Source organism: Hippoglossus hippoglossus, chromosome 11 (assembly GCF_009819705.1).
Source record: "Hippoglossus hippoglossus isolate fHipHip1 chromosome 11, fHipHip1.pri, whole genome shotgun sequence".
Taxonomy (NCBI): Eukaryota; Metazoa; Chordata; class Actinopteri; order Pleuronectiformes; family Pleuronectidae; genus Hippoglossus; species Hippoglossus hippoglossus.
The window spans coordinates 3615379-3637558 of NC_047161.1; the positions used below are offsets into that span (position 1 = coordinate 3615379).

Sequence of the window (22180 nt, forward strand, 5' to 3'; positions counted from 1 at the left end):
CTCTTTTGTAGAGCTTCATGTTACAGTGACTATGTTTAGGAATGATCCGCCCGAGTTCAACTCAAATAAGGATTCAGGGAAACAAAAGACAACCTGACTGAACTACAAACAGGAAACACGTCACATTTAAACCGTCTCCCAGCTGGTTTTCCCTGCTGTGCTTCAGAGAACATGGTGTGAATGATAAAACTCATTCCCCCTGAATGTCAACGGCCGAACAAAGTCACACAGACGCCCAGGAGGGGGGGGGGGGGGGCTCGTATTAGCAATAAAGGCCTAAAAATATCCAGCCATCAGTGTTTCAGGCTCCTTCTTGTGACTTTAACTTGACCCTCAGAAGAAACACACGTCAGAGAAGAGCAGCGAGTTTGTTGCTGAATCAGCAGATAAAAACAAACACGGATTGTTTGACACCCGGTGCTGTGAAATGTGGCTTCAGCACGTTGACATGTAATGAGGCACAGAGCGAGCGGCCGCGTCGCGGTGGTGGCCAGCGACAGACGACATCAAGGCCGGATACGCCGACGACACAACGCTTAATGTTGCTTTGGAGTGTGCTGGTTGTGTTCTGCAGAGGTGAGAGCCCGACGAGGTCGTTCGGCGTCTTTTTACGACAACAGCAGCGAATGCACAGAAAACGCCGTTTGGCGCCCGGGAGGTTGATACCCCGGGACAAACGCTCAGCGGTTTCTCTTAATGATCGTATTTGGTTGGTGAAGATTCAACGCAGCGAGCTTTACATCGACGGCAGTGGTAATCAAAAGCTATTTACAGATACACAGGAAAACCTTTCGTCCCCTTATACAGCAACTCGACATTGTTCAAAGATGCAGGCAAACAACTGCAATCATAGTAAAAAATAATACTTAAAAAAATCCGAACGCCACGTATAAAAAGTCAAACATCCTTGGTAATACATCCGAAGTGTTTGAAGTGACACTTGAAGCTGATTTTATTTGAAATGCTTTAAAACAAAAGGAAGGCAGGTTGACCCTCTTTGTCCATAACGGGTCGAGTGATTCAGGCCTTTTAAGTGATTCAACATCTCTTCTGTGGCAAAACTCCTTCCTCCTGTCCTCTTTAATCATGTGCTCCAACTTTTCAAGTAGTCCCACGTCTCAGGTAAGAAAGAAAATCCAAAAGAGCAAGTTCCAGTGGTTCCTCGACCACCTCGGGTCACACGTCCCCCACTGAGGATCCGCGAGGTTTAAAACAAAGTGCTGGAGATAGAAAGCTTGGGGAAGCACTGAACTGCAACAGGAACGCAGCTGATCCCAGTTGATCCCAGTTAGATCCCAGTTGGCCTCACGAGGAGAGCTTGGAGTAGCTTGGCGGTGAAAACTTGCGCTTCAGGTACTTGATGATGTAGAGAGGAAGACAGCTGACCAGCGTGATGGCAGACACCTTCCACAGGAAAGGCCAAGTGGTGATGAACGACAAGTCTGGAAGAAGAGAGAGAGAGAGACACGATCGCTCAGTTATACATGTCGCAGGATTGTAGTTTCATCCCTGAAGCTGCTTTCAGACGAAGCACTGGCTGTTTGTGACAGTTACGTCCCCGAAAATATGAGCACGTTTGAGAATACAGCTGGAAAATGTCCAGGAAAATGCCCCTAGAGCGCTTGATGACGTTTCTACGACTCTACAGAAGCGAAACACCAACTTTTCAGGATCAAAAGCCGGTGATTTCTAAAACTGAATTTCTACGCCATCTCCACCCCAATGCTCCGGAGCGTTTTTCTGTTGTTCTGGACAATCCGGAAAATGTCCGGACCCAATTTTTATTTGCCAGAGTTCATGTCTGAAAACAGCTTCGATTACAAGAGATAAAAAAAAAAAACACATGAACATTCAGGATGTGTTGAAGTTTGTGTTTTTATCACGGCACAAAAATGAGATGACACAACTAACACGAGACAACACAGACGAGCAGTGCGTGTGACTTTAAAAACTGTGATGACACATGAAGTCAAACCACGACAGACAGATGGATCAGGGGGTGAATTTAATTTACAGGCTTGCGCACCTACCAAGAAAAGCTCCAAAGGAAACCCTGCCTATGCCTGTTAGCGACATACAGAAGCAAGAGAAGTGCAGCAGAAACAGTGAGTGACACATCAGCAGTGAACAGAGGAGGAGGAAGGAGAGCGGCAACAGAAGAGCTGGAGGCTGAACTGCTGACATCATCACGTCACAGGTAACAGGAAGCTGGGGGGGGGGGACTGAGGCGCCAGGAAGTGCTCAGTGCGTTTAACTCTGAGCTTAACAAAACGATTTCCTTCCACTGCACAGGAAGATCAGTCGGAAGTAAAATACGAGATTAAGTCTGAAACTATGAAATATGCAATGTTTTCATGATTCAGTCAAATTAAAATAAAAAGTATATTTCATAGTTTCAGCTTCTTTTTCTTTATCACGATAGTAAAACTAATTTCTTTGGGTTTCGGGCGATTGTTTGGTCTAAATAAGCAACGAGAAGAAGTACAAACACCGGGAGAAGTACTCAGTACAAACACCGGGAGAAGTACTCAGTACTCACCGAAGTACTCGTTGAGGAAGGCGAGGGACGCGAGGTAACAGCCGAGACTGGAGAACTCGGCCACGACCATGAGCCAGTGCCACGTTCGAATGGTGAGCGCCACCATCAGCAGCTCCGTCAGGATGAGCGCCGTGAAGGAGATGGCGACCACGTGCACGAACTCCGACTCGAACAGCACCAGAGCGCCATACATGAGGATGCCACCTGATGGCGCCAAAGGAAACACAAAATATCCCTTTAGACAGTGGAAATGTCTGATTTAGATCAATGTTCACAGGTCGTGTTCCAGTATTTTCAGGATCTTTGTCCTGATGGCTGTGCACCAAAGTGTTACCGACGCCAAGGTCGTGATTTCATCCATGTCTGTTTGTTTGTTCCTTTATTTGTCGGCAGGATTAAAACAGAATTACTGAACCGATTTGTGCCAAACTCGGCGGAGGAGTGGAGCCTGGGCCGGGGAAGAACCCGGAACATTTTGGTTTGGATCCAAGAAATGTTTATTACCTTTTCTCAACATTTCAACATTTTCATATTTTGCTCAGGATATATGGATTTTGAAATGTTTATGGTATTGAGATTTATGGGATTATACAACTTGATGCACTCATTTATTTATATTTTTCAATCCCAGGAACTAGAATTGTGGGGATTGTGCCGCTCTAGTTGATATGTTTCTATCTGTTAAACCTAATGATTCAATAAAACCACATTTATATTCACTACATCCAGTTTTCTATTTGTAAATTACACACTCTTCTTCAAAATACTCTATTCTGACAGTTGAGTTTTGCTGGTTATCGTCCTTGGCCTTCACTCAAGTAGCTTCTGAGAAATCCCACAAACTTCCTTTATACAATTTGGTTCCAATCAGTTCCACTCTGAACATTTGAGTCGGCCTGTTTGACGGAGACACTGAGTGAAGGATTGTGTGTCTGGAGCTCAGGTCTGATATCATCTTCTGTGAGAGTAGAAGCAGCTCAGTGTGTTTCAGTCTTTAAATGTCCAGTCGCTCACTCATCTCTTGGTGCCGACTGTATCTTGGCAGCTTTTCATTTTAACATTAAACTACATAAATTGAGCCTAATGGCCCATAAGTGATCACATAATTACTCTCACACACAGTTTCTCTACAGCGCATTCCAGCGAGTCAAACGCTGTAATAAATTAGGTTGAGATTGGGGCCCTAATATTTCCCTCCTGTGTCTGTTGTCCTCTCATATCGTCCACACAGTCCCCCCCCCCCCCCCCCCCCCCCCCAACAGACCTGGTATTGGCCTTTAATTAAAAACCTCGAGCTGTCAGGAAGTCACGCTCCAGCAGGAACATAGATCTTTCTCACACGCTGCATGGCTTAGCGATTACAGAAATATCGATTTACTGGACGGACAAAAGCCTGCATGTAAAAGTGGATGCTGGGTGGAAACCTAAGATACTGAGAAACGGACTATCTGAGAGTTCTGAGAGGCCCAGGGACCGCGGCATTAGACACAGGAGAAATGATGAGATGGTGGATGAGGAGTTTCTCTGACAGTCGGCCAAGACAGAGTGGCTGTGCCTTAAAGACAGAGTCATGATGTAACCGCATTACTGTATAATTCAGAGTGTGTGCACCTTACCCTGATAAACGCTGATCAAAACCCAGATGAGGAAAGTCTTGAAAGACAACGAACGCCCCTGAAAGAGAGAAACACCAACAATTAGAGCAACTGTAATTACACATTTTACTGAGGAAGGAAATGAGGATAAAAGAGTTTGAGAAGGTTATTTTACCTTGGTGAGGTCTTTGTAAAGCTCCGGGTAGAGCAGAGCCATCTCCGGCTTCACATCCTGGTCCAGAACCAGAGAGAACACTGGGAACATGGTGTAAATAGTGGCATACCTGCAAAGAGGGATCCTCACATATCAGGGGTTGTGTCACTGTGACAATACTAGGACACAAGTTTAAGTGATTTTTGGCAAAAGGCACCTACCCAACCATGAGGAAGCCCTGGTACAAGGGCACGGAGGCAAAGAAGAATACTGAGGAGAAAACGGCCTGAGAACAGAAAACGTACAAATTATGTTATAAAGTTTGTGGGTTAGGAAAATTACACAATGTGGAAAAAATGTGTTTAGCGTCACCACATTGCAAAAAGTACAAAAAGACACTTAATCAAGATCAGATATCCAGAACAAAACTTCAAACAAGTACAACTTAAGAAGTATTAGAGATAAATCACTAATATAACTCTGTGTGGTGATGCTTCCTGTACCTGCATGGCGGAGATGATCATCCCTCTGTGCATGACGAACTGACCCAGCGCCGCAGAACGCTTGTAGCTGTTCCTGCCGTGAACCATGAGCAGGCGGCCGATGTGCTTGAACTGAGTGATGGAGAAGTCAGCGGCCAGAGACGCTTGTTTTCCTTCCTGTTGGGAGAAACAACAAGTGGAGTGACATGGTGCTTCTGACAGGTTATAACAGCGCCACCTTGTAAGAACAACAGAATAAAGAACGGTGTAAATTGAGTTTAAAAGGAAGTGTGGACAGTTTGTGGCTGTTAAATATGGCTTTCTTTGTATTAAGGGTTTATTATGTGTATTTAAAACAGATGAGAGTTGCTCTGACGGGATCAGGTGACAGGTTCTAATCCAGGAAAACATCTGAGGTCAAACTGAAAAGGCTCTTTGGTCATTTGTGTGTTTGGGGAAGCGGTTACCTTTCCCTCAATCCCAATCCCACAGTGTGCAGCCTGGATCATGCTCACATCATTTCCCCCGTCACCTGTTAGGAAACAGAAAAATTCAACATTTAAAAAAAGCTACACATGGTTTTACAATGTATGTTTAATGGTTTCTCATACTGAGCTTTGGCTGCCATCTTGTGGATGAAGAAGGTAATAAAAGTAATATAAGACGTGCAGTACATGTTGTTTTATTATGTGTGTGTCTGTGCATGTGTGTTAAATACACAGCTGGAGTTTTTAGCATCTTACTAAACATTCGTTGATTCATTAATCTGTCCAGTTGATTCTTTAACACAGTGTCTAATAAAGTCCTCCCTTGTAGACTGAGCTGTATCCACACACATATCAGCTCTCACCTATGGCGCAGGTCCTGTTGGCCGTGTGCTGCGCGAGGAGCCGGACGATCTGGGCTTTCTGGGTCGGGGAGCAGCGGCAGCAGACGACGGCTGGACACTGACACGCCAGCTCCACAAACTCATGCTCGTAATAACTCAAACACACCTGCAGTGACACAAAACACATTGTTTACATGAAAGAACAAGATGTGGATGCATCTACATGGTTTCTTACTACATATATTGATCACTTGGACTTGTAAACCATATTCTAGGACAATAGAAATGAAAAAATCTGATCAGTTTCCCTTTAAACACAAACTTAAAACTCCTGTAAACTCCTATAAAAGAAATAATTGTTTCTTAACTTGCTCCTAGAGGCTTTCATTGAACTCTGAAGTATTAGTTTTGGCTGAGAAATGCTTTCTATTCTCTCCTCGCCTATTTGGCTGCATCCTCAGCATCATCTGTTGCACAGAGAAATGTCGCTGTGTGTGCTGTGTTGTGTTGTAGCACCTCTAAGGAGTCCCCAGAGATGACCAGAGCACAGTCATGTTTCCTTCTGAAGGCGTTGAGCTCCAGATGGGCCTCTCCTCTGCTCGAGATCTGCTCGAGGGCCACACAATACAATTAGCCACGAGAATATTAACGGGGCTCCTCGTCTCCTGTATCTCCAGAACCGGCACGAGGAAAAGAGGGAAAGAGAAAAGTAAAGCTGCGTACTGGTCTGAAGACGTGGATGTCTTGGCTCCTGGAGACCAAATGGGAGCTTTTGGCGATGCATGTGGCTGTCTCGAGCTTGTCCCCTGTCAACATCCAGATCTAAGCAGGAAACAAGATCAGTATGCAGGACAGAAGAAGTGGCCTTCCCCGTCTTTCTCCATCATCATTATTATCTTCCTCGCTAACCTTGATGCCAGCGTTTCTGAGCAGCTCCAGCGTGGGCCTGACGTCGGCCTGCAGCTGGTCTTCCACACCCGTCAGACACAGAAGCTCCATCTCCCTCTCCAGGCTCTCCACCACCGCTGCGACCTTCAGACTTCGGTCATGGATGCTGAGCTTCGCCTGGTTGTAGCGATTCTGCACAAAGAAAAGTGGAGACACAACTAGAGCAAAAGAATCGGTCGGACAATACAGAGAGAACAGGAAGTACATCGGGGTTCCTTCCATACCTCAAAGTCCTGATACTGCTCCTCAGAAAGAGATTTCTTGGCCACCACCAGCGTCCTCAGGCCTTCTCTGGCCATGTTCCCACACTGATGGAGACGAGAGGAGGAAGTTAGACGTTCAACTTCAAGCACTTTTGGAAACACTTGACTGAATCTGAGGATTTGGGTTATTTAAAATAAATGTTTTTGTGTGTTTAATTATGTCCTTTCCCCCCCCCAAGACAAACTTAAATCAAATATAGGGCAAATCATGTATTCCATCAGAGCAGCTGCTGTATAAGTACACCATGTACAGTAAAGTCAATAGCAGCATATTGTTACCAACACCAAAAGAAATCAATATTGAATAACATAGCCCGTGGTGAGATTCAGAGGACACAGTAAAACAAAGGATGGCGGTTTATTTTTGATATGAAACACCGATGGGGCGAGTCCGTCCTGTTGATTGGTTATTGACAAGCGGAGTCAGCGCAGCGCCGGCTGATTTGACAGTGGGATATTACAGCCAACACACATCGTTAGCGCCATTGTTCGAGAATATGACAAACTGTAATTACCTCAACTTTATCTAGGTCACTAATTAAATCAAAAGCCGCCCCCGGTGCTAAATGACTCAATAATGCCAATATAATTATGAACATATGCGCACAAGACCTTCGACCACTAAACTGGTGCAGACTCGGCCTGTTGATCGCCTCGATGGATGTCCTCATTAAAAGAGGTTATTGAATCAAGCATCAACGCGATGGACGTCTATTCACTGATTTATACGTTATCCATGTTATGATACGTTAAATATTTTGTTGTTTTGTTGACAGCTTCCTCCGCAGTGGCTCGTTTTATGTGAGAAAAATGTTGATTCAAAATTACGAACTGTAAGATTTGAATGAAACCAAACCCCCCGTTCAGCAAATACATATTTCCGCAACGGCCATTCCCTGTATTTACATTGTGTGATTATGTCTATGTCGTGGTTCTCATTGTTCCACGTGATTCCTCCCGTGGGGATCGATGTGCTCGAGGGATTCCTGTTTCCATTTCTGAATTAATTTTCATAATTTTCTGTTCTCTCCCCCCCCCCCCCCTCGCAGCTGTGAAGTCACTGCTCGTGCAAACCAAACACTTCCTGCTGTTGCTTCACATTAAAAGCATTCATCTGGAAAACAAACACGGTGCCTTTTATTGTGAAGCTATTAAATGAGTTTGTTCTGCTGCGCTGCTTTTCCATCGTGTTTTCTGACGTATTAAATCACACAAAACACGACTAACAATGGATGTCCACAAATCAACCAGGCTTTAGGATTTTAACTTCAAGCAGACACGACTAGAGACGGGTTAAAAAAATCGGACTGGTTTCAAAGTGGAGCCGTTACCTCTTCTTCCAACCAGTCGTTATACTGGACGATGCTCGCCATGGCAACATCAGCTCCCTTCATGTAGAACGTGATGTCTCCTGTTGACTCCTCCTAAATCAAATCAGAAATGACAATTTACAACATTTCCTGTCCCATTGATCTAATGATTTAAACAGTCGCACATATTCGTCTGTGGCCTTTTTGAAAGAGAGTCAATTCTGAGCCACTGGTAATGTGACTTTAAAAAAGTATTTTATAGTTTAAATTATCTTCCACGGCTTCAGGGTTCGATTAAGTCAAAAATAAAATCAACATTAAAACCAGTTAAAACCATTCAAACCTTATTTAAAAGGACAAAAGGTTTGGTAAATGAAATTACAATCAGACAATACTGAGCTCTGATCAAAAATGGTCACTACGAAGACCACACACAAATCCACACATAATAATATAATACATAATGTCCACACCCTGAGGATGATACCCATCCTTTTACTCTCCGAGGTGAAGGGGAAGATCTGCAGGATGTAGAAGGAGAGGATCTGTCCTGACGGAGTCCTCAGCTGCAGCGAGGCCAGGTCCCTGTTGACCAGGGTCAGGCCGACGCTCTCCGTCCACCGAACCAGCGCCACCTGAAGAACACAGACAGATAGAAAAGGCTCACGTGACCGGAGACGACCAGAAACTAGGACACGTTGACCCCAGGTTGGACATTTTCAATCATTTTTCTAGGAACGTGGGAAATAAGCTGCAGATTTGAGTGGAAATCTGGATCTGGTGAATTTAATTATGATTCTGATTTCATATTAACAAAAAGGGCTAAAAATCTATAACTACCATCAATGTGTAGCTGAGACAAAGTGGATTCAAACGAGACTCAACAGTTTATACACATCTTTAATAGTTTTAGAACAATGTCTAAATGCCATTTTAGTCACTTTAGCATTGTAACGAGAGAGATTACATTTCTTGTGGTTTGGTTTTAGAAAATACAAAACAAAATAACGTCTAAAAATGAAGTGTACTTCTTAATGAATGATGCAGAAATTAGTCTCCTCCAAATAACAAAAAGATGAATGAAACAGAGAACATGTATTGTAATCTAAGTAGTGATACAATAAACCGATTGAATCAGATTTCACGAGACGCGGGAGTTTCGTTACATCTCCAGAGCTGCTGCGCTCGTCTCATTCAGCTCCAGATAAAGTGTTTTTCTGTTTCTCTTTCCTCCTTCTCTCCTCAGCAGGAACTGCGGCCCCCAAGTGAGCGTTCAGCTGCACACGACTCAATCCTCAATGGGTTCATTTTCAATTTGCTCACTCAAAGGTTGTTATTATACTCTGACCTACAAATTGGAACTTCCTGGTAATACCCTATCATTTCTCCCGCTCCCCCTTTGAGCTCCATAAAGGGCTGCCTATATTTACTTAACACACATCTGCGTGTCATTATCCTGGTGGGTGTGCGTAGGTACGTAGGTACACACACACACACACACACACACACACACACACACACACACACACGGCATGTGCTGAGGATCCTAAACCGAGCTCTTTCATCTACTTTATCAGCTCCACTGAAACTATTTAAAGCCTTGTCAACTTTGATACAAGCTGCACATGAATCACGTGTCACGGCCGTAATAGAAAAGACTGCAGCGGACTACTTTACGACAACGTCCGAGTGGCTTAAACAACACAATCAATCACTTCAACTGTGTTCACAGCGTTCTAGTGATCATGTAAATCACATCGGCAGCACCGCCTTGAAAAACAGCAGCTAGAGCTCGTCAGAATGGAGCCTTAACAGTTATAATAAAAAGCTACACACTCAATAATTGTAGTTAAGGATCATTCTACAGTAGATTTTGAAGCGGTAACATTATACCTGATACTATAATCTTTGTATTGCATTGCTGCTTGAAGCTCAGGGATTGATGGTGACATATCTGGAACGGTCTATAGTCCGACGGCTCTGATTGGCACTGAGCAGAGTTCATTCCACCACAGTCCCCTTATGAAACCACATTCAAATTAACTAGAACCATATCTCTATTTGGATCTGCACCAAATTTCACACACTCATAAATATCAGTCCCCTGAATGTGCCTGATTTTTTCATCAAGATCCATGAATTATTCCGAGGGAAATTGGTGAAAATGTAAAATAAAAAAGCCAAATCAAAAGGAAAATTTCAGGAAAATGTCCAGATTTCAATGCGTGAACGCAGCCGGTTCTGTCCAATTGGATTTGATGAAGCACCCACTCATTAAACGCCACAGTGAAGCGCTCTCGTCTGATATTACGAGGGTCAGAGGTCACAGTAGGACTCTGCTGTTAGATGACCCCTGTTCTGACCTCAGCGGCCGGCCCACTTCATCTCCTTAACGACGGCTCATTACATTAGAGAGGCTGAGGAGAGAGAGCCAGGGCCAAAGCAAACGATCACCGACAGAGGCGCGGTGTCCAAGATCTGATGCAGCAGTCGATTAGACTGAGGAGAGCGAGTGATGAGGAGGGAAATGAGAGGAGAGAGAAACAACAAAGAATATAGTAGAAGGGAAGAGGAGCGCTCCGACAACAATCGCAGACCTCCACCTCTCATTGTCTCGGGGAGAAAATTAAATATTGATCAATCCGAGCAGTGTGAGACAATGGAGAGAGAGAGAGGAGAGATGGAGCCGGGCGAGCAGAGATATAAATAAATATATACATCAACCCCAGACAGGCAAAATGGGAAAAAAAAAAAAAACGCAGATTTATCTTTCAACATCTTTTTATCTTTGGTTTTGACGGCTCCACTTGGCTGGAGTTTGACAAAAAGTCTGCGATCCTCCCCGGGGCTTCATGGTGCCTCACACGTAATGGGTGATAAACATGTCAACGCTCTATAGAACTGGGTGTGTATGAGACGCTGGACTCTCCTTCAATATACATTTAACCAATCTTAAAAAAAAAAAAAAAAAACCTTTCGCTGATTAAAATCTATCCCTGTGTCCACAGCTTACAATTATAAGCATTCTCCTTGGATTTCTTTATTGATTCTTTAGATCCGTTAGAAACAGAAAGTCTTGGGGACCCTCAGTCATAAAAGACCTTTTGTGCTGAACTCTTCCCCTCAGCCGATGCAGTGAATTAACAAGAGGCAAACACGGACGATTAAATACGTTCACCTCCGCGAGGAATTCATGACCTCTGACATTGTGCCCGTGAAATGAGCATAATGACAAACCAGGGTTATTTAGGATCAACAATAAAAACACCAAGACAGAGAGGAAGCGGCAGCGTCTGCTCCTGATAAACCTCCGTGTTTCTTCTCAAGATTTGATTCGAGGCAAAAGCTAAAATCGTTGGTCAACATTTTACAGCCCACGTGGAAAAATGTGAGCTCCACATAAATCCTGGTCGTTTCTGGTTTGATAAGAACTTTATAGCAAGAAATCGATGGCAAAAAAAAGAAGATCTTAGTCCACAAATTCTCAACAAAACTAATGTGAAATTTCTTGAAATACGTCTGTATCTCATATCTACCTCATCGGGGCTGGAGGCCTGGTAGGTGCGGTTATCGTCACTGAAGTCCTGGTCTGCCTCAGCGGACTCGGGCTCTCCGTTCACGCTGGCGTGCGTCTCGTAGACGGGCGTGACATTGTGGCACAGGGCGATGGCCTTCACAGCCTCGTGGACTCGACTGCTGACGCTCTTGCGGACCTTCGGGCCGGACTGCTGGGTCTTTCTCGAAGGAGTCGAGCCACTGGTGCCACTGGTGGACGTCTGGGAAGTCACCTGAAATATCAAGAGAGTGAGCACTGGGTTCTCTAGATATCGACCTACACCTTGAGTGCAGTGAAAGGAGCGGGATTTGGGACGTATACAATCTACAAGCAGCGAGATTTATTACAGATCTTAACCCAAACTCACTCTGACGCAGCGAGGGGAAGTTTTGCATCGCCACCTTTATCGTGTCATATCTGGTTCGAGGGCCTTTTCTGTGTTCCGCCGTTTTGACATCAACCATCAATTTGACTGGGTGGTGATCAGCGAGCGGGCAGACTGCCCACTGTGCCAGCTGCATTTGACCGGGGCGATGCGCTCTACTGGTGCATTTTATTTTGGCTTATGATTAACCTTCAGATCCTGCCAGGCAGAGAAGGAACAGCGATGTAGAACGCAGCGAGGACACAAGATGACAACCTTCACGGAGAGCGATTTATAGAGAGATCGTCAAGTTATTTTTGGGAGAGAAATTTAGTTCATACCCACGAGGAGAGGAAGGTAAAATTATACAAAAAGAGGGTCTTACAGGGACAGGAGCTAAAAAACACGTGTTTCAGACAGTGGCTGAAAAGAGGAGCTGCAGCAATATGGGGAAAGTGAACATTTTCAATTAAAACATGAATTTAGAAATCATCTTTAAATCAAATATAAATATCTAAATAAATCCTCAAGGTTCGCTCCAATATCCAACTTCTAATTTTACATTTCCCCGTGACGGTACAATTCAGAAAAACCTGCGTACGTCTGTGCAGTATTAAAAAGGGACTAGTCATTTTTAATTTGCTGAGCTCACACATCAGGGTGTGAGGCAGATGGTTTCGGTGTCGACCAGCTGTTCCGGAGCTGGCTGAGAGCGAACAATATCATTCTGTCAAGACTCCAACCAGATCTGAGCCACCCAGTCAGGAAAACACTCACAGTACAGGCAGCCGCTCGGGGACGCTGCGTGATGAATGAACAATATGGTTCTTTTCCTGGAAAACTCGTCCTTAGCTAAATATAAAAATTGATTTAACTGATCTACGGGGAGAGACGGGAACAAACAGGGGAGTGATGGATCATGCATGTTTTCATTTCAACAGATCCGCTCCTGCGTAGAATCCAGTTTTATATGCTGGATGATCAACATTTTGAACTATTAATGCAGATTTATTTAAGTTTGTATTATTAAAGGATTGAAAAAATGCATTTTCGCAGTTTTAATCCTGTGTCCCTGCTTTAGTTATTTGTTTATTCTTTGCTATGTGTCAAATATATGTCAAAAAACGATATTATAGTATTTTCAGTTCTCAATCCCTGTCCTTCCTTTTTCCCGTTTTACAGTTTTAACTGTTTGATGACTCCTGCTGCACTCAGGGGCGTTTAGTTTAGTAGTTTAATTTTGTGTCTTAACAATAATGTTTAATTTCCCGCCCTGTGACTGTAAATCCTGCCAGTTACCGACTGGTGCACAGGAACCTGATCTGTCATATTCATCAGTTAATTCCCCCCGTGGAGGTGAAAGTGGTGGCAGGAGGGCTTCAACCACAGAAAGCAGCCTGTCACTTATCATACTGGATCATGAGACAACTCACCAGTGCATACGACTGGACTATCAGGCTCTGTATCTCATCCATGGTGTCCGTGCCGTAGGAAACTGTTCCCAGGTGCAGCCGCTTGAAGATCATTTCATTCTGTGTCAGAGTTCCTGCAATCAGAAAAAAACAATTTATCCTTTATAAACCAAAATCATAAAGTGGAGAAAAGGCATCACCTGTATTCTACTATTGGAATATTTACAGCTTTATATTTAAAACCCATCAAAAGTAAAGCCTCGGTAAATACTGGCTGGTAAAAGTGAGAAAATTACTATTTCAGTTCCTCTTAAAGACTCTCTTTGAATAAATCGACTGTTTAATATTGTTCACATCCGATTTGTTTTCAAAATACTGCTACTACTTCATAGTAAAAGATAAAAAAAATACTCATTTATCTCTGGCAGCACACCCGGGCACATATGCACACACAGAAAGCCCAGCATTTGTCCCCAGAGGACTGGCCACAATGCATCATGGGACCTGCAGGGTGGTGCGACTGCCTTCTCACTGACCTAATCTCATTACCAGTATGGACTGCGTGTCCCCTGTAATTAACAGACAAGACACAACATCGCATCCATAAAGGCTGAGTGAATGTTTAGACACTATGAAAAAAGAACACGTTGAAAATTAGGGCAATGGCTTTTGTTTAATGGATGCCAGTTGCCAGAATGTGTGCTGATAGAGCGTAAAGCTGATTAGAGGGCATCTAACTTCCAAAAACATCAGAGCCACGGGGTTAAACCAATTCTAATGGATTGATTGTTTGTTCTTCTTTCCATGTGCTTTAACTATCAACCTGGATGAATTGGCTGTATGGCTAATCTATTCCTACCTCAGATCAGTGAAGTAAGACAAAGAAGCATGTCGGGGCCACCACAGGAGTTTATCACGCTGACACACCGGCGAGCATTAGTGAAGAGCAGCCATTTGTTATTGGAGAATCAGGCCCTGATAGTGAAGTGATATTTAAAGAGGCCTAAATAGAACCTGGAGAATGAAGTCCTTTGTTTGTTTGTTTGTTTTCAGAATTATGCTTATTATGCATCTAAATGTAAGATAATGATGTGGCTATATATTAAAACTTTGTACAGAGTAACATGTTGTGAATGAATGCTAAACAAAAGGGCAACATCTGATAGAGCATTGAAGATATGTCATTTGTGTTCAACATGCAAAGCCTACATTTGTCTTCAACGTATAAATTATATACTTTAATTTCAGAACCAACAATATTGCGTGAATGTTTCTTCACTGTGTTTGGACTCTTACCCGTCTTGTCCGTCAGCAGATAGACCAGTCGGCCCAGTTCTTCAGGGATGGTGCTGGTCCTCACGACGGTGCCGGGGATGTTTTCGTCTTTCATGATCATCCAGCCGTAGGCCGACTTTCCCATGTCCAGATTCACACGCAAGCTGCGAACGAGGAGAGAGAAAAAAAGCTTTAACACTTAACAGAAAACACATTTCTATTTTTTTAAAATGCTATGTTGAGCATTTAAGTCTGAAATCATGTCGTCATTAACGCAAACCAACTTGAACCTTTGCATTTTTCTTCTCTTTTATGTGTTTTATAGGAGGTAGGCCCCCACAATGGCTCTTGAAATGGGCCCCCAGATGCTTAAGGCTGCCTCTGACAATATGTTCACATAAAAGAGCTCATTGTACAATTTAATAGACTGAAAACAAAGACAGCCGACTTTTATCCCAAAGCTGGAATAGTAGATTTTCAAATGAATTTGTTGCATTTAATCATTTCCAATAACATTACGGCCTAGCCTAACTTTTTGTTTGTGTTCACAGAAAAACAGAAGAAAATCCAGCTCCATCTCAAGGAAAGAAGAGTTGTACCTGATGGGGATGATGTAAGAGAAAAGCACGATGAATCGGAAGAGGTTGCGGAACCAAGGACCCACAAACCCCTGCAGCGCGATCATGACCACTGACAGAACCACCTGGGCCAGGAACAGGGCCTTGGTGAGGCGGTTCAGCTCCAGGTCCAGCAGGCCGACCTTTGGGGACGAGAGGTCAGAGGTCACAGCAAGAAGATATTACAGAGTAAAAGTCCTACAAACTGTTTAGAGATTTTAGATTCATTCTTTAATTGTAAAGGAATAAAATCTGAGGGAGGGCATTTATTATAAGTGAGACACTCTGTAGCTCACATACAACTGTCTTCATGTAAAACCACTTCAACAATAAATAAACTTAAGAAATTAAGTCCAGACTGGAGATCAAGTGCAAACATTTAATTTCTTTTTCGACAACCTTTTCTAGTCTTTTTGTAACTTTCCCATCTGCTCCAAAAACCTTGCCACATGCTACACAGGGAGAAAAACACAAAGCCAATGAAAGACATTCTTAGCTGCAGGCTCTTATCATGCAAACTGTGTGTGTTCAGCATAAAAGAAGTGTATTTGTTGCACTATTGTGTGGAAAACTACAAACATGTCAGGCTGAAGTATTATTCTTGAATGCAACAGACAGTCAAAGGGCCTCGGAAATAGAGAAAGTTCCCATATTGAGCTGTTCTCTGGAAAAGCAAAAAAGGGGTCAGAGTTGTCTTATTTTTTCGAGTGTATCTTCCAGCCAATGGAGCATGTGGGAAAAAGATGTCAAATAAAGAAGCGCCCTTCCCCTTTCTGGCAGCGCTCACAGCAAAGCCCTGTACACAGAGGGCTTTCATCTGACGCACCACGCTTACAAAAACAGCAGAACATAACATCTCTCCTCCCTCAAATAAAGGAACCTCGCTGAAAAGGAGGGGAGGGGAAAAGCACATATAAAAAAAAGCAGCAAAATTCCTCCACTGCCTAAACCCCCACCAAGCCCATTCCCCTGAGGACTGGGAGAGCTGGGAGCCCAGTGTGACTGATTTATCAGTTGCTGTTAATGTCCCAGTAGCGGAGTGCGGAAAAAGGGAAGGGTGAGGAGAAGGAGAGGGTGGTATCTCCCCGCCCCAGTGCCTCACTACATGGTTCATGGTTGAGCAATTGAGAAAAATAGGGGGTCTGGGTGGATTAAAACCAAGAAAAATTAAGACAGTGCATGCCTGAAAAGCAAGAGATCCCCTTCTGCTTGAACAATGGCTAGTCTAAATTTTCCAGGCTTTGCCCGGGATCAGATGAAGTCATTACTCATTCAGTCAAGGAGGGGTGGGGGTGGGGGGGGAGGACTCAATTACCTCAACCTAAAGATGCTATCAATGAATAAAAAGTGCATATTTTACTCCATTCATCTCTTGAAAGGAATGATTCAATCTGCCTGTGTGGCTTGTATTTTATCAAGTGTGTGAAATCTGATGAAGAGTTGCAGTGAACATGAATAATCATGAGTAAAAACCTAAAGAGAATATCAGGCAACAGTCCGGCAGCAGTTTGTTGTTCAGAGCTTGTGACGCTGGCAAATGGAGGAAGTCAAGAAAATAAACTGAAATTGATTTTGGTCGTAAACAGCTTTAAGTTTCCACGTTTTTCCCCGAGAAGGACAGTTTGAGAGAGAGATGTGAAGTGGAGCGGAGCGCCGGGACTCGGATACGCACAAACAAAACAATCTTTTTGAAGAGCAGCCGCTTGTCCGACGCCGTCGTTCCGTCTCTTTACTCCGAGAGAGATCTGTCAAACGACACTGAGACAAAGAGTGAGTCTGTCCCGTGTCCTGTCAGATTGATCAAGTACAGGCATTGTCCTGGCCGGTGTCACAACAGATTATATGAGGCCAAAACGTTCTTGGGACTTCAGCCGCACTGTATCGACTTTCTCCCGCAATCTCCAGTCTCCATATTGGCACTTCTGACATCATCTCCTTGAAATATTGAATTCCTCTCAGCTGGCGAGCTTACACAAAACAGTGGCCCCTGCGGTTCGACCGGCCACATCAGCGTTCCTTATAGAAGACGCTGGTGTCAAAACAGCGCTGCAGCAGGAAGGGCTGTGTGTTGTTGTGCCAGGAGCGATGTAGGTGTTAACTTTGTGTGTTAAAGTCATGCACTGCCTCCGAGGTGCCTTAAAACCCGCTTCTTTTAACTGAGCTGCGTCTATTCCGGGTAAAATCTTATATTCAGAGTCAAATTTTCATCAATCTCCTCAATCTGGAGGACAAAAACACTCGATGGGGATTCAGTGGGATTAACTTCCTGCTGCAAAATGTCATTTAAATCCTCGGTTAGTTAATTTGCCTTTTGGTTAATTAGCAACCGGCTCTGACCTTTAGCACTGACAGGTCCAACTTTATCTGGAAAGTCAAGGTTAAAAAAGCACCTTGCCACAGTGATTGATTAGTGATTAGAGGCGGGGGAACGAAGATGGCATGAGGGGAACTTGGAGCAGATGTTACTTTGTGTGTTCAATGACTCGCTGCAGCTTTGACAAAACATTTGTGTTCACGCTGGCCTCACCTCACAGGGCTTTAGTACTTTTATCATTTGTTAGAACTTTAAGTAACACATGAAAATGGTTTTAATTTCCCAGGTTTGTCTTGGATGTGTAAGCAAGATATCCCACTAAAGTTGTTAAGGACTGTTATCGCCAAAAATCGAGGAAAATCTTTCAAAGTGCTGTCACCACAGGCTGGCAGGGAAAACTCTGGTCTCAGTTGTTTTGGTCCTTTCTGCAATTTAATGATATTTTATAAACCAAATTATGTAATAAAGCAGATAAACTCGAAATGAAAATAACCATAGTATATAATCACATTATCCTCATAATGCCATTATTTCTGAAGACATCAGCAATTTAAAAACCTCTCAAACAAATCTGAGAACTTGCTGGTTTTTCCTGCCGAGATCTTAGTGGTATTCACCTTGTTCTTGGCAAAGGATGTGTTCAGAACGCTTCTGGTCTCTTTGCCGGTGTAGATCACCACCCCTATCACCGTGCCTGCCAAGAGGAGAGAGACAAAGAAAGTAATGCTGCTCATTAACTGAACCTCACCCCCACCATCTCACTCTCACACACACACACACACACACACACACACACACACACACACACACACACACACACACACACACACACACACACACACACACACACACACACACACACACACACACACACACACACACACACACACCTTGGTCAAGTAAGATGAACTGCATGAGAGGTAACACAATAAGGCTGAGCTGAGGCAGTTTTGTCTCATTGCCAATCAAGCCAACAGACAGGAGTTTAATACGTTTAGACTCTCGAGGCCTTCAGCCGCCCTATATGGAAGCTCATAAAACCTGATCAATATGCTTCCATCTTTATTTGCCAATTCATTACAGTGGCTTTATTACAAAGGATTAATGGATCATTAATATTAAATGAGCTTAATGGGAGAGCAAAGGCGCTAATAAACCTAAATACTAGCCCGGAAATCCCCGAACTATAATAAATGGGAAGAAAGTAAAAATGAGCAGAAGACAGAAGAAAGGAAAAGTGAAGTGTAAAGACAACGAGAGGAAGAGAAAAGCAACCAGTGGTTTGAGAGAAAGCTGATGAATTGCGCTCAGATATTAAGCGAGGTGACAAATGGTGAGTGGCTCAGCGTGCGTCCTGGGCTTCAATTTGAATATGCGAGCAACTAATTCCCTCATCACAGCTGGACTGGGGCCTGTGAGAGTGTGAATACAAGGCAGTCTGGGCCAGTTCAAGTGCTCAGAACGCCACTGCAGAGGCAATGGAAGTGTCTGTCAAGGAGACGCTTGTGAGGAACAATGACATTCCCAAGCAGAGATGATGTAAGTCAGGCTTTTTGTGTCTCTGTGTGTGTGTCTGTGTGTGTGTCTGTGTGTGTGTGTGTGTGTCTTCTTCCGGTCAAGGTCAGGCCAGAGGAGAGAGCAGCACCGCAAATCAATGGCGTGGCCATCAGCGAGAGCGTCAGAAACACTCTCAACTGACACAACTGTTTCTGTGGGGGATCGCTTTGTTGAGGCGAGGCAGGATTACCTCCACTGTGGGTTTTCTCAGAGTTATTCAAACAAGCGCCTAGCGGAGTAAAACGCCTTCTAAGTTTCATGCCGTGCATCCTTTGTGCAAACTACAAGACCCGGCTACAGCCATACTAACACGTCTGCATTTTAAAACCGCGCTTGGAGACAAAGATTAATAAGAGTCCTAACAGCTTGGTTTTTGTCTGTCCTTAGCACAAAGCAGCCACAGAGTTTTTAAACTAAAACAGGGCTGGTATTTTAAAACTAAAATGTATTGGTACAGATGTAGCCCAAGTAGAATCACTTAAATTATAAAACACAATGATTTGCATATAAGCGACTGGATTTGTTCCCATTAAAAAAATTAGTCAGTGTGTGACTGTGTGTTTCCACCAACGACTGTGTTTACTCGTCTGTGTGTCACTGGATGAGGGTGATATTCAACCAGGGCCCCGGTCTGGACTTGAATCAGGTTCATTGATACTTCTAGTAACTCCACTCCTCTTAATTAGCATTCACTCTTTTTTTTGGTGAAGTGGTGGCATTGAAGAATTGAACACAGTCGGTGATTCTGCCGTGTGATTGGAAACGTTCTAAATGTGGCTTCAAGGCATCTTCTGAAAAAAAATGTAATATCTTATTTCAAGATTTACTTGATTTGACACATGTTCACTTACCAGATGCGACAACTGTACTCGCCCAGAGAGTGTTTTCAATACTCAGACTTTCATGGATCTGAGGGTCGGCGTCTTCCTACAACAACAAAAAATGAAAAACATAAAAAACAAATAAAACTTGTGACCAGTTGATTTGAGCTTTTCAGTAAACCATAGTTTTTAAGCTTTGTTTTAAGCCTTATTTTTACATGATAAACTCTCTAACACTACAGAGTCACTGAACACTACCCAGCGGCGAAGGAGAGATAACCTCAACGAGGTGAATTTATTTCTGCAATTAGCCAGCTGCTAATTGGCATTGCTCAGTGAAGCCCTGGAGCAGATAAGGAAAACAAAACCGAGACCAGCAGGTCATGAATTTTGCTTTTAGACTTAATAAGACAAGTGATGCGCTAAAGCAATAAATTCTCTTAAAAAAGACATTTGCAGCTGAAATCAACTTTGGTTTTCACTTTATTAAACTCACGTCTTCAGCTGAGATGATTGTTTTGGTGGTTTTAAAGATTTTTTTTTTAACTTTCATAATAAAATGTAAAATCTACACAGTGGAATAAGATCTTTCGCCATTGTATTTAATGTTTTTTGGCAAAAGTTTTAATACAAAATAAATGCTGTAGCTGAGTATGACTGAGTTGAGTCAAGCAGATTGGCTGGGATCCGCTGTGCCGTTAATCTTCACAAGCACCTGACACGGTTGTGCAAACTGTAGTGATACAGTAGTCCCTTTATCAATACGTTGACTAGATTTGGCATGGTGATAGAGGCTCCTTTTAAAAAACAGTATAGAGAGAGTGCATGTAGATGAGATTTCAGTGATAAATATGCCCCCGGAGAGCCTCCTGTTTCACCCTCCCCGTTTCGCCCCTCTCACTTAAATAAAGACAAATGCTGAAAATGGCATGAGTCAGGAGTGCAGAGTCCAGGCTCCAGTTTCGGCTCGAATGGCTCTCCTGATATGATAATTATGATACCTAAGCACCCACATCCTGTCAGTCCACTCACACATGGGGGAAGAGACGCATGAAAAATAAATGGCAGTTGGCAGCACGCTTGACCGCTCTGACATTGGCATCATACGACGGTGTTCATAACTGCCGAGGGTCTCAACGGAGAGAGACCACAAGAAACAAAGCCACAATATCCGCCTTAAGGAGAGAGAAGAAAAAAAAAAAGAAACCCTCATAAATAGGTAAGTTCATTTGCTGCGGATCTGTGGGAACCCATTTTTTTTCCCATCCTGCTCGGACTAAAAGCACACGCTATGCAAAGGAAGGCCGCGGAGGATGAATGAGCGGAGGAAGTGCTCGCTCACTAAGCCTGGTGTGTGGCCAAGAGTGAAGACGGGCCACAAAGCCTCCCTTTGTACCGGAGCTCTCCTCTCTGTGGGGGCTGCACTAATCTCCTATTAATAAAAAAAAGAAAGGAGAGTAAAAAAAAAAAAAAAAAAAGAATCACTGAGCAACAAGCAAGACGGGATGGATGGAGCTGGAGCCGCGAGAACCTGCCTGTGATGTAAGAGGCATGCCTGCTGGAGATAACAACGGGCCCACATGGACACACAGGCGCTCATTGTTGCCGCTTGTCAACATATTGCCGAGATACACATCTTCTACGTCAGCCCGGTTTCTATAGGAAAATCTGCATGTGTTTGAGATTTGTTTTACAGCTCATAAATACGTCAACGGGGCTACTGTACCCGTGTGAAGTTCCCCTCGAAGCTGTGGATGTCCAGCTGTGGCTTCTGGGCGTAGACGAAGGCGCGGATGGAGAAGAGGTCCTGAGACAAGGAGACACGACAGAAACACGGGAGATTTAAGGCCCGACTATTGTAAAGACTCAAGCAAAGTCTTTAAGTTGTAAAACATGTCGCAGAGATTTAGGGTCTTTAAATGTAACTAAACTACACCAGTCAGTTACTAGTTCTGTTAGCCCTTCTTCTATTCATTCAGCTCCGGCAATAATTTTAAACCACTTTACATAAAGCTAAGACCTTGTAAATTGTAGGATAAAGAAATGACATTTAATACTGTCTCAAGAGCAAATGGGGTTTGTCCAGTTATCACTAAGAAAAATGACAGACTTAAACCTAATAAGTGGAGTTGAGATGTTTTCTT

General features: G+C 43.5%; 1 protein-coding gene across 3 annotated transcripts in view; it reads right to left on the bottom strand.

Annotated features, from left to right (window-relative positions):
• Nucleotides 1-650: 650 nt before the first annotated feature.
• Nucleotides 651-22180, bottom strand: part of atp9b (ATPase phospholipid transporting 9B) — a 31671-nt gene continuing 10141 nt past the window's right edge. The window contains exons 9-30 of one of the 3 annotated variants that reach the window (XM_034599393.1): nucleotides 21763-21843; nucleotides 20067-20142; nucleotides 18276-18352; nucleotides 15327-15487; nucleotides 14749-14891; nucleotides 13474-13586; nucleotides 11657-11908; nucleotides 8594-8755; nucleotides 8142-8234; nucleotides 6772-6855; nucleotides 6509-6679; nucleotides 6323-6421; nucleotides 6116-6205; nucleotides 5621-5765; nucleotides 5238-5302; nucleotides 4792-4947; nucleotides 4510-4574; nucleotides 4310-4418; nucleotides 4156-4213; nucleotides 2540-2743; nucleotides 2031-2063; nucleotides 651-1442 (exon numbers count right to left, since the gene is read on the bottom strand). In XM_034599393.1, coding sequence (XP_034455284.1) covers nucleotides 1306-1442; nucleotides 2031-2063; nucleotides 2540-2743; nucleotides 4156-4213; nucleotides 4310-4418; nucleotides 4510-4574; nucleotides 4792-4947; nucleotides 5238-5302; nucleotides 5621-5765; nucleotides 6116-6205; nucleotides 6323-6421; nucleotides 6509-6679; nucleotides 6772-6855; nucleotides 8142-8234; nucleotides 8594-8755; nucleotides 11657-11908; nucleotides 13474-13586; nucleotides 14749-14891; nucleotides 15327-15487; nucleotides 18276-18352; nucleotides 20067-20142; nucleotides 21763-21843 — 2574 coding nt within the window. In that variant the 3' untranslated portion in view covers nucleotides 651-1305. The remainder of the gene's footprint in view (nucleotides 1443-2030; nucleotides 2064-2539; nucleotides 2744-4155; nucleotides 4214-4309; nucleotides 4419-4509; nucleotides 4575-4791; nucleotides 4948-5237; nucleotides 5303-5620; nucleotides 5766-6115; nucleotides 6206-6322; nucleotides 6422-6508; nucleotides 6680-6771; nucleotides 6856-8141; nucleotides 8235-8593; nucleotides 8756-11656; nucleotides 11909-13473; nucleotides 13587-14748; nucleotides 14892-15326; nucleotides 15488-18275; nucleotides 18353-20066; nucleotides 20143-21762; nucleotides 21844-22180) is intronic. The other 2 variants (XM_034599395.1, XM_034599394.1) reach the window with 2 other exon arrangements.